General features: G+C 58.7%; 1 protein-coding gene across 1 annotated transcript in view; it reads left to right on the forward strand.

Annotated features, from left to right (window-relative positions):
- Nucleotides 1-7,089, forward strand: part of ACADSB (acyl-CoA dehydrogenase short/branched chain) — a 31,282-nt gene extending 24,193 nt beyond the window's left edge. The window contains exons 8-11 of the mRNA XM_036265983.1: nt 693-782; nt 3,879-4,016; nt 4,530-4,629; nt 6,356-7,089. Coding sequence (XP_036121876.1) covers nt 693-782; nt 3,879-4,016; nt 4,530-4,629; nt 6,356-6,426 — 399 coding nt within the window. The 3' untranslated portion in view covers nt 6,427-7,089. The remainder of the gene's footprint in view (nt 1-692; nt 783-3,878; nt 4,017-4,529; nt 4,630-6,355) is intronic.
- The last annotated feature ends 5,793 nt before the right edge of the window (nt 7,090-12,882 follow it).

Genomic DNA, 12,882 nt, shown 5'->3' on the forward strand with positions numbered 1-12,882 from the left:
AGCTTTTTTTTTATCCTCACCCGAGGATTTTTTTTTTTTTTTTTGCATTTATCTTCAGATAGAGCGAGAGGGAGGAAGAGGGAGAGAAACATCGATGTGAGAGAGACACAATGACTGGTTACCACCCGCACAACCCCAACCAGGGCCGGGGACAAACGGCAACCGAAGTACGTGCCCTTAGCGGGAACCAAACCCGGGTCTCTCTAGTCCGCAGGCCGACACTCTGACCACTGAGCCAAACCAGCCAGGGCTCAACCAAAGCTCTTATCAGTCCTGGTCAAGTGACAAGAAGACAGGAGGTGAAGAAGTGACCTCTTCACTTGACGCCCCGAGGACGAGGGCTCCCCCACCGTCCCTGAAGTCAGTTCTGAGCAGAGTTTCTGAGCTCCCTCGATGCCGGGGAATCAGAGCTGAAAGGGGGGGTCCCTGAAGTGTGGGCTGGGTCGGGAGCACAGCCCTGCGGGAGTTGCTTCTGCCGGAACCGAACATGCCCCTGTCCACAGGAGACCCACGCACTCCCGGTCACCAGCAGTCCAGCTCCGCGGCGGCCGTGCGGGTCCCTCGGTGCCACCACCCTGGGATCCCCGGCCCTTCCTCCCCGACCCTTCAGTCAGCTGTGAAGGAGAGCTGACTTCATAATTAAAAGCATAATCTTACAACAAGATGAGGGATTCTGATATTTTTTTTAACAGATGCTGGGATTGGCTCAAGGATGTTTTGACTACACTATTCCATATATTAAAGAAAGGATGCAATTTGGCAAAAGATTATTTGATTTTCAGGTATGTAATTAGTAGCATCTTTCAGCTGCACCGCACTCTCCTGCCTTCCTGTCCATGAGAGCGGTCGCCAAGCCCTCGGGCCTTCAGCGGGAGGGGTGGACAGACCGCCGTCCAGAGGCCGCCAGGCCTGATTCGGGCTTCGGGCTTCGGGCTTCGGAGTTGTCCCTTCACAGCTTCAGAAGCTCCAGGACACGGGTCTGCAGGCGGCTCCCTGGGTTCCATCCGGGCCCTTTGTCCCACTCGCTGTAGGCCTGGGACAGGTTCCCGCCTCTCCGAGCTCGGGCCCCCCACCCCCGGGGCCTCGGTGCTTGTTTCCCCGCGGGCCCCCCCCCCCCCGCGTCATCGGTGCGTGCTTCCCCGCGCCTCCCATGTCATCGGTGCGTGCTTCCCGCTCCCCCCCCCCCCCGTCATCGGTGCGTGCTTCCCCGCCCCCCCCGCCCCGTCATCGGTGCGTGCTTCCCCGCGCCCCCCCGTCACCGGTGCGTGCTTCCCCGCCCCCCCCCTCACGGTGCGTGCTCCCCGCGGCCCCCCCCCTGCACGTGCGTGCTTCCCCGCGCCACCCCCCGTCATCGGTGCGTGCTTCCCCGCGCCCCCCCCCGTCATCGGTGCGTGCTTCCCAGCGCCCCCTCCCGCATCGTGTGCGTGCTTACACGCCCCCCGTCATCGTGCGTGATTCCCCCGCCCCCCGTCATCGGTGCGTGCTTCCCAGCCCCCCCCCTCACGGTGCGTGCTTCCCCGCCCCCCCCGCCCCGTCACCGGTGCGTGCTTCCCCACGCCACCCCCCGTCATCGGTGCGTGCTTCCCGCCACCCCCCCACGTGTGCGTGCTTCCCCGCGCCCCCCCCCGTCACCGTGCGTGCTTCCCCGCGCCACCCCCCGTCATCGTGGCGTGCTTCCCGCGCCCCCCCCCGTCATCGGTGCGTGCTTCCCCCGCGCCCCCCCCCGTCATCGGTGCGTGCTTCCCCGCGCCCCCCCCCGTCATCGGTGCGTGCTTCCCCGCCCCCCCCGCCCCGTCATCGGTGCGTGCTTCCCCACGCCCCCCCCCGTCATCGGTGCGTGCTTCCCCACGCCACCCCCCGTCATCGGTGCGTGCTTCCCCGCGCCCCCACCCCCTGTCTCGGTGCGGTGCTTCCCCGCGCCCCCCCCCGTCATCGGTGCGTGCTTCCCCGCGCCCCCCCCCCGTCATCGGTGCGTGCTTCCCCGCGCCCCCCCCCCCCGTCATCGGTGCGTGCTTCCCCGCGCCCCCCCCCCCGTCATCGGTGCGTGCTTCCCAGCCCCCCCATCATCGGTGCGTGCTTCCCCGCCCCCCCCCCCCCGTCACCGGTGCGTGCTTCCCCCGCGCCCCCCCCTGTCATTGGTGCGTGCTTCCCCGCGCCACCCCCCCGTCATCGGTGCGTGCTTCCCCGCGCCCCCCCCCGTCATCGGTGTGTGCTTCCCCGCGCCCCCCCCATCATCGGTGCGTGCTTCCCCGCCCCCCCCGCCCCGTCACCGGTGCGTGCTTCCCCGCGCCTCCCATGTCATTGGTGCGTGCTTCCCCGCGCCACCCCCCCGTCATCGGTGCGTGCTTCCCCGCCCCCCCCCATCATCGGTGCGTGCTTCCCCGCGCCACCCCCCCGTCATCGGTGTGTGCTTCCCCGCGCCCCCCCCCCCGTGTCATCAGTGCATGCTTCCCCGGCCTCCCCCCCCATCATCAGTGCGTGCTTCCCCGCGCCCCCCTGGCAGGCGGGGGTTGGATGGTGGCAACGCGCAGTCTTCCTCTCCACTCACTTACGCGACCTCCGCTGGTCGCACAGGCGGGCAGACTGGAGGGCGGCTTACCAAGCTTACATGAGCGTGTCACCTGCTACCGCAGAGGAATCACTTAACCTGGCGCAAAACCTCCCTTTGAGCAGCTCTCCTGCCGCCTTGCTTCAGGGTCTAATAGTGACGGCGTCGTGCGGGCCAGCACTGCACGTGTGGGAGGCCCTAAGCCGTGGGTGTGCAGGGCAGCTCACGGGCCAGAACGTGAGACCACAGGCGGGCCGGGGTCTGCCGCAGCTCGCGCACCATCGCCATCTCACGCGTGGAGATGTGTTCCCAGGGTGACGCACCTGGGGAGGTGTCAGAATTGCAGCGTTTCTGTCATGGCTTCTGGTCTGATTTTCACTTTAAGTCCCACGAGTGCTTTCCCAGAGCCAGCCACTGCGCACGTCGCGGTGACGGGTGGCGTGAGGACCGCGTCGGGGAGGCTGTCGGTCCCGTGCGCCCAGGAAGCAGTGTCCGTGTGCTGGGGGCGGGCGGGCGGATCTGATCATGACGTTGCTCAGCTGCCTGGTGTGGGTGATCAGAAGAGAACTTTTAGAATTTGATCCTGAAAAGAAACACCATTGGCCCTGGCCGGTTTGGTTCAGCGATTAGAGCGTCGGCCTGCGGTCCTGAGAGACCCGGTTGGGTTCCTGCTAAGGGCATGTACCTCGGTTGCAGTTTGTCCCCGGCCCCGGTCGGTTGTGCGGGTGGCAGCCACTCGATGTGTCCCTTTCACATCGATGTTTCTCTCTCTCTCTCTCTGTTCCTCTCTCCCCCTCCCACTCTACCTGAACAAAAAGTGGAAAAATGTCCTCTGGTGAGGATAAAAAAAAAAAGAAAGAAAAAGAAACACCATTGGTTCTATCTATCTGCGTGGCGCTTGGCTGGAGTTAGAGGGTTGAGGCTGCTCTCAGCTCCGCAGACGGACTTGGTCACGCCGCCTGCGGTCTCCGGGACAGGCCGCCAGGGCTGCAGGGTCAGGTTTGGTTCATTCAAGCAAATAACAAATATACTCAGGTTTTTGCTTTGCTGGACTTTCATTAAACCTCAACTTCGATCATCAGAGGGGTTGAAGACAATTATTAACTATCAAATTTTTAAACTTGATTTTGTGATCATGTAGTTTTTAAATCTTGACAGTCATGAATTACACGAACTCTGAGAAACTCTTAGCACACACAGGATCACAGCTCAGGACAGGCTGCAGGTCTCGGGGCACTTAGAGGGGGAGGCACGTCCCTGGGTCGGCGGGTCTCCGAGGGCGAGCTGTGACCTCGGAAGTCATCGTTCTGTCTCGGGGTCCCCGTCGCAGGGGCTCCAACACCAGGTGGCTCACGTGGCCACCCAGCTGGAAGCTGCAAGGCTGCTGACCTACAACGCTGCCAGGCTCGTGGACGCTGGGCGGCCGTTCGTGAAGGAGGCAGCGATGGCCAAGTACCACGCGTCGGAGGTGAGAACCCGCGACTCGGCCTGGCCCCGCGTGTGCTCGCTGACCGCCGCTGAGGAGCGACCTGGGCTTGGCAGTTCCCACAGGGGCGGAGAACGAAGTGCTCTAGTGTGCGAGGTCTCGGGTTCTCGCAGGCTCTTCACTGGAATCCGTCGCCCAGCCCAGGCCGAAGACCCCTCGTCATCCCCCTGTGGGCCCATCCCTATGGGCCACCCGGTTGGCGGGGCACAGTGAGCGCGTGGGCGGCGGCTGCAGGGAGAACCCGGAGGAGCCGGCCGCGCCCTGCGGTGGCTCAGGCGGGGCTGGAGAGCCGGCCGCCTCGGCCGCCGTGGCCGCCTGGGCAGTAGTCTCCCTCCTCCACAGCTGCACGCCGGCCCCCTGCCCCGCGAAGCTCGTCCCCAGCCGTCCGTCTGAGCGCCGGCCACCGGCGTCACCCCTGCCTGCCTCCCACTGCGCCAGCGCCCGGCATGCGCAGCAGGCGGGTCTCAGCCAGCCCTTTGCCTCTGTGTTTGGTAGGTGGCAGGACTGACGACCAGTAAATGTATCGAGTGGATGGGGGGCGTCGGCTACACCAAAGATTACCCCGTGGAAAAGTACTTCCGAGACGCCAAGATTGGTAAGAATTTCCCTCTTGTCAGGCTTGGTTGCCCGGCGGCTGGCGGTGCGTGGCGGGGGGCAGGTGGGCGGCTGGCGGTGCGTGGCGGGGGCGGGGGGGCAGCTGGCGGGGCGTGGGGGGGGGGGGGGGGGCAGCTGGCGGGGGGTGGCGGGGCGGCTGGCGGTGCGTGGCGGGGGGCAGGTGGGCGGCTGGCGGTGCGTGGCAGGGGCGGCGGGGCGGGGGGCGGCTGGCGGGGCGGGGCGTGGCGGGGGCGTGGCGGGGGCGGGGGGGGCGGCTGCGGGGTGTGGCGGGGGCGGCGGGGCGGCTGGCGGGGCGTGGCGGGGGCGGCGGGGCGGCTGGCGGGGTGTGGCGGGGGCGGGGGGGCGGCTGGCGGGGCGTGGCGGGGGCGGGGGGGGGCGCGGCTGGCGGTCGCGTGGCGGGGGACAGGGCAGGAGGCCTCGCCTCTCCTGTGTCCCGTGTGCAGACTCCTTTCTACAGCTGGGCTTTTCCCACCTGGTCCTTGAAAATGGATTTCTATTTTTAAAAACCACATTGCCTGTTTTTTTCTTTTTTTTTATCCTCACCGGAGGACATTTTTCCATTTTTTGTTCAGGTAGAGTGGGAGGGAGAGAGAGGAACAGAGAGAGAGAGAGAGAGAGAAACATCGATGTGAAAGGGACACATCGAGTGGCTGCCACCCGCACAACCGACCAGGGCCGGGGACAAACTGCATCTGAGGTTCTGCCCTTACCAGGAACCGAACCCGTTACTCTCTGGTCTGCCGGCCGACACTAACTGCTGAGCCAAACCGGCCAGGGCTCAGGTTGCCTCTTTAAATGCCTCAACAGACTGTGTTGCCCTGGCTGGGCTGCTCGGTTGCGCGTGGTCCGGTACACCAAAAGGCTGCAGGTTCAATTTCCGGTCAGGGCACATACCTAGGTTGGGGGTTTGATCCCTGGTCAGGGTGTATACGGGAGGCACCTGATCGATGTTTTTCCCTCTCTCTCGCCCCCTTCCTCTCTCAAAATCAATGAAAAAAACATGTCCTCAGGTGAGAATTTTTTTTAAAAAAATCTGTCTTAATCTTTCTCTTACTAAACATTAGTTTTGGATTTTTTTTTTAATCCTCACCTGAGGACATTTTTCCATTTTTGTTCAGATAGAGTGGGAGGGAGAGAGAGGAAGAGAGGGAGAGAGAGAAACATCGATGTGAAAGGGACACATCAGGTGGCTGCCTCCCGCACCACCCAACTGGGGCCAGGGACAAACTACAACCGAGGTACGTGCCCTTACGGGAACCGAACCTGGGTCTCTCTGGACCGCGGGCTGATGCTCTAACCACTGACCCAAACTGGCCAGGGCTGGATTTGTTTAATGCTGTTCTTTGAGGCTTCAGTTCTAACTTCAGAAGCTAGGGCCCACAGCCCGGGCGACCGGTGCTCTGGACCAGGTAGGGGGATGGAGGCCATAGTACCGAAAGCGGCCCGTCCTGAATGACACCCACGCTCTGCACTGACCATCTGGGAACAGCCCTCCGCCTGTGTGATACCGGTTCTGGAACCAGAATCTTACTGCCAAGCGGAAAATGATTCTTCAGCAAAAGTGCCTCGTCAGCAGCATGTCTGGGGGCACTTGAACGGTGCTGCTAGTGACAGCGTGGTGGCCAGTGCAGAGGTGGTGTTGGCAGATTCTCTCTGTACTCAACGTTTCCCTGGGGCCGCTCCTGATCACTGTCCTTGTGTTTAAGGCACGATATACGAAGGAGCGTCCAACATCCAGCTGAACACCATCGCGAAGCTGCTGGACGCGGAGCACTGACCCCGCAGGGCCTCCCTGTGCCGCCCGCGGGGACTCGGAGCCGTCGGGCCGTTCGCGGAGAGTCCGCCACCACGGGACTGGCGTGATCCACTCAAGGCCTCTGTCCTGGGGCCTGGGTAGACCTTTTCTATTCCATCTTTCAGGCGACCATTTTTAAAATTTGGGGAGAAATGCATTCGTATCTTCTCGGAAGCTTTCTCAGAGTTCCGTGGGGATTGTTCTAAACGTGCAGACGGTTTCTCCGCCAGCGTTCCAAGTGTTCGTGACACGCGGCGTTTGTATATTCCTGTGAACTCCGTCCTGCGGCACGAGTCACGTGTTCGTGGAGCGTGCCGTCCTGCAGGAGAGAGATCAGTTCTAAGCTGCTGAACTAGGTAGAAACTGATAAAAATTTGTAAATACCTGAGATTGGGTGGAAAATAAGGGTCTAACTCTGTCAGCCATATAAACGAAGACGACGTTATTTGAACACAATAAAGCAGTAGAATCTGTTCCGATGATTGACCTGTGTGAAGGTGCATTTGGAATGGTTTCCGCAGACCCTTGCAAAACAAGTGTGGTGTTAGTTTTCTGGTGTAAAGCTTAAATAATTTGGTTTAATAATCAGAATATGTTCAATAATGTCTGTCCTATCATGCAATGTTTTTCAGCAATACAATTTCTCTGTGCATTGAGTTGAATACTATTTCTTCAAACTCCGTTACTGGGCTTTACCGTGGGTGGTACTTCAGAAATTGTGTTTTGTTTGGTTCGGGGATTCTCAAGAGGGAGATGTCTTGTCCCCGCAAAAAACTGTATCAAAACCTCACAAGGAATGAGGGAGAGAAGGGACCTGTTGTTTGAAAAAGCATATTCAGTAATAGAGAAAAATAGTATGAAAATAATTTTATATCTTGGAAAGCAGGAATAACTGTATTGTTTTACAAGACAAATTACAGAAAGGCAGAGGCCAACAGAACATGTAGCTGGTGCCATTCCTTCCTCCTGGGATCCCAGTCTGGAGAGACCCTCCGGGGACATGTCCTGAGTCCCCTGGGGTGTAGACTGGTGGCGACAGCTCCCTGCCCCCTGAGAGGGGTGTGGCTCAGAGACGTGGGCAACCTTCAGGGCTTGTAGTCACTGCTGTCGAAGGGAAGCGTTTAGTGCCGAAAGGATAGTGTTTGTTAAGAAAACTTGGGATTTTCAACGTACTTTTGCTTCGACATTTATATTTACTGAAATGGAGTAATTTCTGTAAATTACTGTAAATGGAGTAATGCAGATCATAGTTAAATATTCAGAATTGTGTAATACAACTGACATGGGAATTACATGGAAATATTAGGAAGAAATAAGGATACATTTAGACCTCGGAAGAAAGAGGTAACGTCTACTAAACTGTCAAAGGGGGAGATGATGGAGACCCCCCCCCACTGAGTCTGTCAGGACGGAAGACGGACCCGACCCGGAAGGAGGGACGCGCTCCGAAAGGGAGGGTGTGGGTGCCCGGCTGTGACGCGGCGAGAGGGGGCTTCACAGCAGAGCAGAGCCCCGTCACTGAAGGAATCCCAGCCCCTCCTGCAGAACCCTAACCCGTGCGGGGAGTGTGTGACCCTGCGCCGGACCTCGGTGACACTCACAGGGCAGCCGGGGGCCTCCGCGCCCACCGGACCTGAGTTCATATTTAGCATCGGTAGAGTTCGAGTCACGTGCGTCTTCTGTGCATGTTCACAAAGAACAGTTGGAAATTGTGTCATAGTTCACATACGTACGGGTCATCATGGCCCATTAGCCTGAGGAGGAGGCTGACGTGAGGCTCAGAGGTAGAGACGGATCAGGAGCACCGAGGTACCTCTTGACCGCATGTGATGGGCGGAGCTGGACTCAACCCAACTGCCAGGTTAGCATTGTGAGAGGTCTCGTTTTATAACAGGCCAAGGAGCCCGTGTCAAAGATTTTATTTTGCTTTATTGATTTTAGAGAGAGAGGAAGGGGGAGAGAGAGAGACGTAGAAGCATCGATGAGAGAGAATATCGACTGGCCGCCTCCTGCACGCCCCCCACTGGGGATCGGGCCCACATCCTGGGCATGTGCCCTGACCGGGAGTTGAACCAGTACCTCTTGGTGCAGGGTTGACACTCAACCACTGACCACACCAGCTGGGCCTGTGTCAAAGATTTTAAAGTCATGGAAAGTTAAACCAAGTAGGGCTCTAGAGGACCATCCAGCCAACTCTTTGGTTTTAAAACGAAGGGTTCCTGGCCCGGAATACTTGCCTGAGGTCCTCCGTCCAGGGACAGGGACGGATGAGGGTCTGGTGCGCTGGCCCCGATTGGGGCTCTTCCTACTCGCCTCGTCTCTGTTCAGCAGGTTGGGCCCTCATCCTGGCTGTGCGCCTCGGAACTCTTGCTGATGTGCTGTAGGAGTGACTGATGAATTCACGTTTCGGAAGTGTCACAGCTGGTCGGTGTGCTTGCTCACATAGGCGAGTCGCTGCCAGAGAGGGCCTGCTCCTCGGGCGGAGCTGGCACAGCCGGAGCAGCGGGCCGGGGCTGCCGTGTGACGTCAGCGGGCTTGAGGGTGTGACGTTTTTCCTCGGTGCACCAGCTGTAGCCTTGCTGCCGTGTTTCTGCTGATCTTCCGTGAGGTGGACGGTTTGTTCAGTGGTCTACGTCCGACGTTTGCATCGCAGAACCAGAGTTGTCTGCAGAGTGGGGAGGAGAGTGGAGCTAGCCGGACACTTGCTGCGCAGGCTTGTCTGTGGCGCGCGCGGATGAAGGGACACAATGTCATCTGCGGGGTGGACATCACCACTGTGTGCCCGCGGTCATCTGCCTCTCGAGTAAGCCAGTTTTGTTCATTTTCAGAGAGGAGGTTTAATAATGAAGACCAAGTTTAAACTTTTGATGCTGAAGAAAATTTTATCAGAGGACCCTTTTTTTTACAAGCAAGACGAGCAGCCCTTGGGTGGGGAGGCCACCTCTTCCGGCACGTCCCCGCACAGACCATGTCTGGGCAACACTCGTGCCCGTGGCTCGCAGGCCGCTCTGGGAAATGTCACCTTGTTGCGCCTTTCACTCAGCCGCTCCGCTCTGGTGGTTCTACGTTATTCCAGAAATCTGGATATCAGTCCCTGTTTCCTTCTGTCATTCGGGGACGTGCGACCAAAGGTCACCGTGTCCCAGGGTCCAAGGCGCTGTGGGCCCCACGCTGCGGGGCAGAGATGGGTAAGAGCAGGTCCTGGGGAAAGGGGTGTCCCCTCAGGGTCCTGTTTCCGTTGCTGGTGCGTCCTCACCCGATGGAACCCGCCCAGGGCAGCCTGTGCACGCGCATTGCCTTGGCGCCGCTGAAGGACGGCAGTGAGTCCAGCGCCTCTGCCTGTCCTGCTGTGCCCTCCATGGCCTGACGTCTCGCCACCGACTCGCCTGTGCAGCTGCTCTCGTGGCTGGCTACAGGCCCGGGGCTGAGGGAGGGGCTTGCTGGGGCTCCACAGGATGGCACCCTGACTCGGGCAGGGGTGGTGGGTCCTCAGTCTTCGGGAGTCTGGATGCCAACGCCAGCTGGCCCTTCCGAGCCAGCCCTCGAGTCTGCCCACCTTGGGTAACAGACTCCGGGTTTAACGCACAGAACTTCCGGTCCGTATGTCACATGTGGAAGTGAACACCTGTTCATTTTAAAATGCTTTAAACCAAGATTTGCTTACAATTAAATTAGCAGGTTATATTTTGTTGTTAATTCACGGTTATTTTGAACAAATGTTCACGAACAGGCCATATGTTGGAAAAAACACTATAGCAGTTTTGCCGACGTAAAGATTACATGTCTACGACTAGTCTGTATGTTCGAGCCCAAGCGTCAGGGCCCAGAAACAGTGTCGGGAATGGTCAGCACGTGGTCACCTCGCATCGTGGTTCTGCTGTCTCGAGGCGGGACTCTGCGCACTTTCAACACGTGCCTTCGATGTTCCCACGCGCGCCCAGCCACGCCCAGCCGTGGGCGTGTTCACTCGGGACTGGGGAGCGCACACATTTACTAGACCCAGTCAGTATAAAGGTAAAATGATTGTAATGTACGTGAAGATTTTCTGTGAAATGAAACTTTTCATACTTAATTACACAAACGTGTCTACGTAAGTGAAAACAGGTCAACTGATTTGTCAGTATTTGAACATAGCGTTCGGGAAACCTACTGGATGATGTAGCAGGCTTTCTGCTGCAGCGAACACCCCCGAATGAGTCTGGCTCGTGGAGGCTTCACTGTATTAGCCAAGGGTTCTCCCGACTCGAGTTTCAGGTCTTCTCGAGCAGAGACGCTGGCTGCGCAGGGCCTGCGACAGGCGACAGGCAGGGGGAGGGGTGGAGCTGCGGCGGACAGGGCGACAGGGCGAGAAGGGCCGGGGAGCTCTGCAGAGGGGACCGAGGAGGTGCACCCCGATCCCACAGCTGCCTGGCACAGCGCTGAGGGCTGGGGCTCATCAGTGTGGACAGCGACAGTGAGAAGGAGAAACCGCCTTTACCAAAGGCTGGGTTTTAAGAAGTAAGTTGAAAACAAAACGAGGTCGGAATGCAGCCAAACGCCGTGCTGACAGGTGTACGTGGTGAAGTCTCCTGTACAAAGAAAGGCGTGGAGGCGGGTGAGGGAACCGGAGCCCTGGTGCAGCGGGAGCTGGGCAGCCGCGTCTGGTCAGACACCCTGAAGTGAGGGCGAAGTAACCGCAGGGCCAGGGGGACACGCCGAAGAGGCAGCGTCGACCCAGAAGGGACCTAGAACGTAGCGGAGCCGCCCCGACAGGTCAGTCCCGGAGGGAGGGGCAAGAACAGGGGGAGAGCATCCAAGTAGCATGATTCAAAGTCTGACATTGAGAGGAAGAAGTTTTAGTTTCTTTTCAAAAGCAAATGAACAGACTTTAGAATTTTGCCACAAAGGAAATTTCTACAAACTCCAAAAACACGGAATTTCACAGGCCACACCCGCTATACGCAGTGGTAGATAAATCATCGGCTGTGAACAAGCTAGCCGTCACTTTAGAGTGGAAGGAACTTGGGTTAATTAGAAAATAACATAAAGGACAGCTTGTGGACAAGGGTGAGGGCTCCTGGAGGGTGACCGGAAGGCGGGTCAGAGACTCCCAGCTGCGTGGTCTGTAGCCGTGGAAACCTAAACCTGGCCACGGAGGAGACCGAGTCACAGAAATACACACCACGATCCTGTGGACAGTTTAAAAGCCTAAGATTCGCCCTGGCCGGTTGGGCTCAGTGGTTAGAGCATCGGCCTGCGGTCCGGAGAGACCCGGGTTCGGTTCCCGCTAAGGGCGCGTACCTCGGTTGCAGTTTGTCCCCGGCCCTGGTTGGTCGTGCGGGTGGCAGCCACTCGATGTGTCCCTTTCACGTCAATGTTTCTCTCTCTCTCTCCCTCCCACTCTATTTGAACAAAAAATGGAAAAATGTCCTCGGGGGAGGATAAAAAAAGACTAAGATCTGCGCACTGAGATTAAATCACCCCCAAGTTGTCTTACTTTAAAAATTACAAATAGCACAATATTTGTTCAGAACAGTAAAAAACAAAAACTATGGTTTTTGTAACCACAAGCAGGTATCTAAATTCTTAGAACACACACTGAGCTGCCCCGGGACTAGGTGTCCTGAGCTCACGGTATCATCCCTGTTGGCATTTTCTTTAAAGATTAAACACAAGTCACATGTATCGGCGGCATCCACAGTCAGCCGTGATGGGCTTGCTGTTCCCGCATCCAGAGCGCCCCCCCCCCGGCTGTCACAGTGTCCACGCAGCCTCTCACCGGCCAAAGGCCACATGCTTGCCGCCCGGGCGCTCGGGCGTGGCAGTGCCGTGGCAAACTGGGGGCCCTCGTGTGGTCCAGCATTTGCCATGGACAAGAGGCCAGGACCCGTGGGCTTCAGGATGAAATTCTCGTCCAATGTCTCCCCGTGGTGACGTCACCGCCTGGCACGTGCCGGAATAATCTATGGAAGCGGGACCTGCATAACCAGCCCTTTCTCCCCAGCGCTCGGGCACAGGCGTTTCTGCTGCTTTGGGACTTGGTCTGCAGGGAGCTCGAAGGAGGTGCAGCGCAAGGGCTCCGTGGGCCCGTTGGGTTCGGGGTTCGCTGGCTGGGTGCGGGCGGCTCGGGGGCATTGTTAGATGAGATCAGGAGTGTTCAGGGTGGTTTGGCCGCAGACTCGGGGCGTTCTGATAATGGGTGCGGCGGACCTGCGTAATTGCAGTTAACGTAATATTGCTGCTGTGACTGAAATAGGTAACGTTGAAGCTGCCTGCAGGGTTACTGAGACTGTTCACTTGGGTACGTCGTTTTCCTTGAACCGATTCCCCTGCTTTTCCTAACTGCAGCCTGGCAGGCAGGTCCATGCAGCCACAGGGGGACTAGACTCTGACACAGAGGGACCGGGGGGCTCTGACTTCGGGGGCGCCGAACGCGGAGCAGGTGTAAGCGCACACAGA

This window comes from Molossus molossus, unplaced genomic scaffold, assembly GCF_014108415.1.
Source record: "Molossus molossus isolate mMolMol1 unplaced genomic scaffold, mMolMol1.p scaffold_m16_p_17, whole genome shotgun sequence".
NCBI classification, from domain to species: domain Eukaryota; kingdom Metazoa; phylum Chordata; class Mammalia; order Chiroptera; family Molossidae; genus Molossus; species Molossus molossus.